Here is a 3,054-nt window from a genome sequence, read left to right on the forward strand (position 1 = left end):
GGTACGCAACCCGTGTTTGTGGGTTTGGTGTGTGCTCGGGCCTTATCGGACATGCGATGCTGCCAATCAGGCAGCGATTGTGGCATTGTGTCACTACAGGAGAAATGACTGGTCTTACCAAGGTGCCCAGTCCACAACGCCCGGCTGCTTCTCTTCATTGATACTTTCTAACGAGCCTCGTTCTACCCTTGGTGCTGGGCTAGGCACTGTGACATAGAAGGCTGGGATTTAAGCCCCAAAAGCCAGCACCACTGAAGCTCAGGGTCTACAAAGGATTCCCCAACCATTGCTGCAGACTTACCAGGGTGATCTCATCACCTTGGACAGACACGTCAGGTCTCCTGAAGTGACACAATGCCACAATCGCTGCAATGCTGGCAGCATCAATAATGTTTCCATCATGATTTAACAGATGGAGATCCACCCGGATTTGCCAGACCTGGAAGAGAATTAGGATAATAAAAAGTTACTCTTTGTATACCATGTGTAAAATGTAATTACTTTAAAATATGTCCGGCAAGTTAAAGAAAGCAAGTCTATAAAGTCAAGGAATGTGTCACCAGGCAGCCTGGTAGGATGGAAAGACCACAGGATGTGGCACTGGTGAGGATGACACGGCTGGCACGTCACTGTCCTCCCAAGCCCTGTTTCCTATCTCTAAAAGAGACTGTGATAACATTTGTGTAATTTGGGCAAGAGGTAGTGGAGTACGGAATGCAGAAACAGAAAGTGACTTGCCACAGTTCAAGTCACTCTACTCCAGCCAAGGTTAAGTCTAAAGGGACCCATCTGCCAGGTCCTCATGATTCCAGAGGAAAATGACTGAACTGAAAGTCAAGAGGGCTGGGTTCCAATCCTTGCTTAGTATGGACCTGGGGAGGTTAGAGAACGCTAAAGCTCATTGGAAGGGGGATTCTATAAATGTGTCAATTCTGTGGAACACAACAGTTGTTTATTTTTTAACAGAAACAAAGTTATCTTTATAAAGACCAAATTCTACTCCCAATATGGTGATGTTTATGCCTTCCTAACAATAAACAGGATAATGCCCTAAGATGCCCTTAAGCAACCTTTGGGAGATTTGGGGGAATTCTCCATGAAAAAGTTGGATCAACTAAAGCTTTGTGAATGAAGGATGGATGTTGAGTCCCACAAATCTACAACATTTCCCTTAGTGTTAACCATTGAAGGCATATTCAGTACCTTTTCACCAGCAACAACACAGAGAGATTCAGTGTCTATACACTTCGAATTTCTTAGACATCTTTCCAAAAGTCGATTCAACTTCACTAAGAGATCTGACTGCCTACGAAAATAGGAATGAGCTGATGAGAGAGAACCATGACAACATAAACTCACTGCTATAACACACTTTAAAAGGCAGAGTAAATCCTTCTTAAGAAACAGAATCCAATACCTGCCGGGTTCAAAAGCTGGAGCAGCCATCTGAGAGAGTTCCAGGTTAAAGAAAAGAATACCTTCTGTTGCCCGGTTGAGCTTTGGAGACACAAGCTCACAGGAAACTTGTCCAAGAACTCTGCGAAAACAAACAAAAAAATTGGTCAGTGAAACCTACACCTTCATTGATTAAAAAAAAATTTTTTTTTTTAAATTGGATCTTCCTCTCTTGCCCAGGCTGAATATGCAGGACATGATCCCACCCCTGACTGGCCCATACCCTACTTCCTCCCTAGGCTGGCCTGTCAGTCCTGGAGACCCAGGGGTCACCACATTAATGCCAGATGGTGCAAATGCCCAGTTGGCATAGCCCAGTGCAGCTCATAAGAGCTGCCAGTCTCAGCTAAACCTGAACCTCTGCTTACTGTGGCCCTTCCACAACATTAGAGGACATTTTGTCCAATCCCCTCATTTTACAGATTCTCGAGAAAAAGTGAGGGCCAGAGTGTTTTCAGAGACTCTTCAAATGACAAAAATGCCGAGCCCATGAGGCACTTCTCAAGATGATTTTTATGATACTTAAACATAATGGTTAGCCTTTGCTTACCTTGTTTTCCCAAGTTCCACAACACAGCAGCCATAGTCTGCTCCAAACGAAATTTTGATATTTCTGTAGTCATAGGTCTGCCTACCATCAAGGCGCTTCAACAGAAAAATAAGTATCACAGGCAGGGAGAAATTTCAGGAGGTTGAAACTATTAAACTATTTTGATACTATTAACTGAGCCCAAACTCAACTCAAAAGCACTCCAGCTTCACGCTCTTGCGGGGTTTTAGCCCTCACTAGTCCGTCAGCTGCACAGGAGCAGAGGCCATCTTACCAAAACTCCCCCTCTCCCTAACGGCTAGGCCCAGACTCGGCACCCAGCGGCAGCTTCTGACGTGTGTGCTGGATTAGGCGGTTCTCCTGTTCATTTCTGAACAAAGCATCTCAGAGACTTGACGCCTTTAATTATAAGGAATCTCTAACAATCATCAGACCAGTTCCTCACCTTCCCTCCCCCCGAGTCACAAAGTCAGAGGCCGTGAGCGGCTGTCACCAAGCCACGCCCCCCCCCGCGGCTCACAGCGGAGCTCCGCGGCGCGGGATGGGGCGGAGACACACGCAGGACCAGCAGGACATACGGCCACGCCCGCCCCCTGACCAGGGACGCGCGGGACGGAGCGGGGGGGGGGGCGGGGGTGCACGGCCCAGGCCGCTGCGGACGGTGCTTCCCAGGGGTGGCCGCGCGGGCTCAGGCCGGCCCCCTGCCCTGCGGCATCCGCATGTGGGAGCCCAACTGGGCTGAAATCGGGAGCTGACCGCGACCAAGGCCGGTGGAGGGGCAGGAACCAGGCCCGTCCGCAAGAAGGCAGGGGCGGCCCATACCCCGCAGGACGCACACCCTCCCCGTCTGCTGGCGCTTCCGGCCTGCTCCCATGGGGGGGGGCGGGGGGAGCCCTCCGGGCCCGGGCCCGCCCCCAGGAGGGGGGGAGGGGCTTCCCGTTCGCCGCAGGCGGAGCGCGAGCCAGGGCTGCGCGCATGCGCCCACAGTGGGGCTCGGTCGGCGGCGGAACGGAAGCCCAGGCTTCCTGAGATTCAAGTTCAGAGCCCGC

At 50.8% G+C, this 3,054-nt stretch overlaps 1 protein-coding gene across 1 annotated transcript in view; it reads right to left on the minus strand.

Moving 5' to 3' along the window:
• The window catches only part of EXOSC9 (exosome component 9), a 10,862-nt gene that overhangs the window by 7,363 nt on the left and 445 nt on the right, over nt 1–3,054 (minus strand). Inside the window, exons 2-5 of the mRNA XM_069104881.1 lie at nt 2,006–2,100; nt 1,418–1,537; nt 1,204–1,306; nt 302–439 (exon numbers count right to left, since the gene is read on the minus strand). Coding sequence (XP_068960982.1) covers nt 302–439; nt 1,204–1,306; nt 1,418–1,537; nt 2,006–2,100 — 456 coding nt within the window. The remainder of the gene's footprint in view (nt 1–301; nt 440–1,203; nt 1,307–1,417; nt 1,538–2,005; nt 2,101–3,054) is intronic.

Source organism: Petaurus breviceps, unplaced genomic scaffold (assembly GCF_028583685.1).
Source record: "Petaurus breviceps papuanus isolate PSGF00001 unplaced genomic scaffold, PetGlider_PUasm1.0 689, whole genome shotgun sequence".
Lineage (NCBI taxonomy): Eukaryota > Metazoa > Chordata > Mammalia > Diprotodontia > Petauridae > Petaurus > Petaurus breviceps.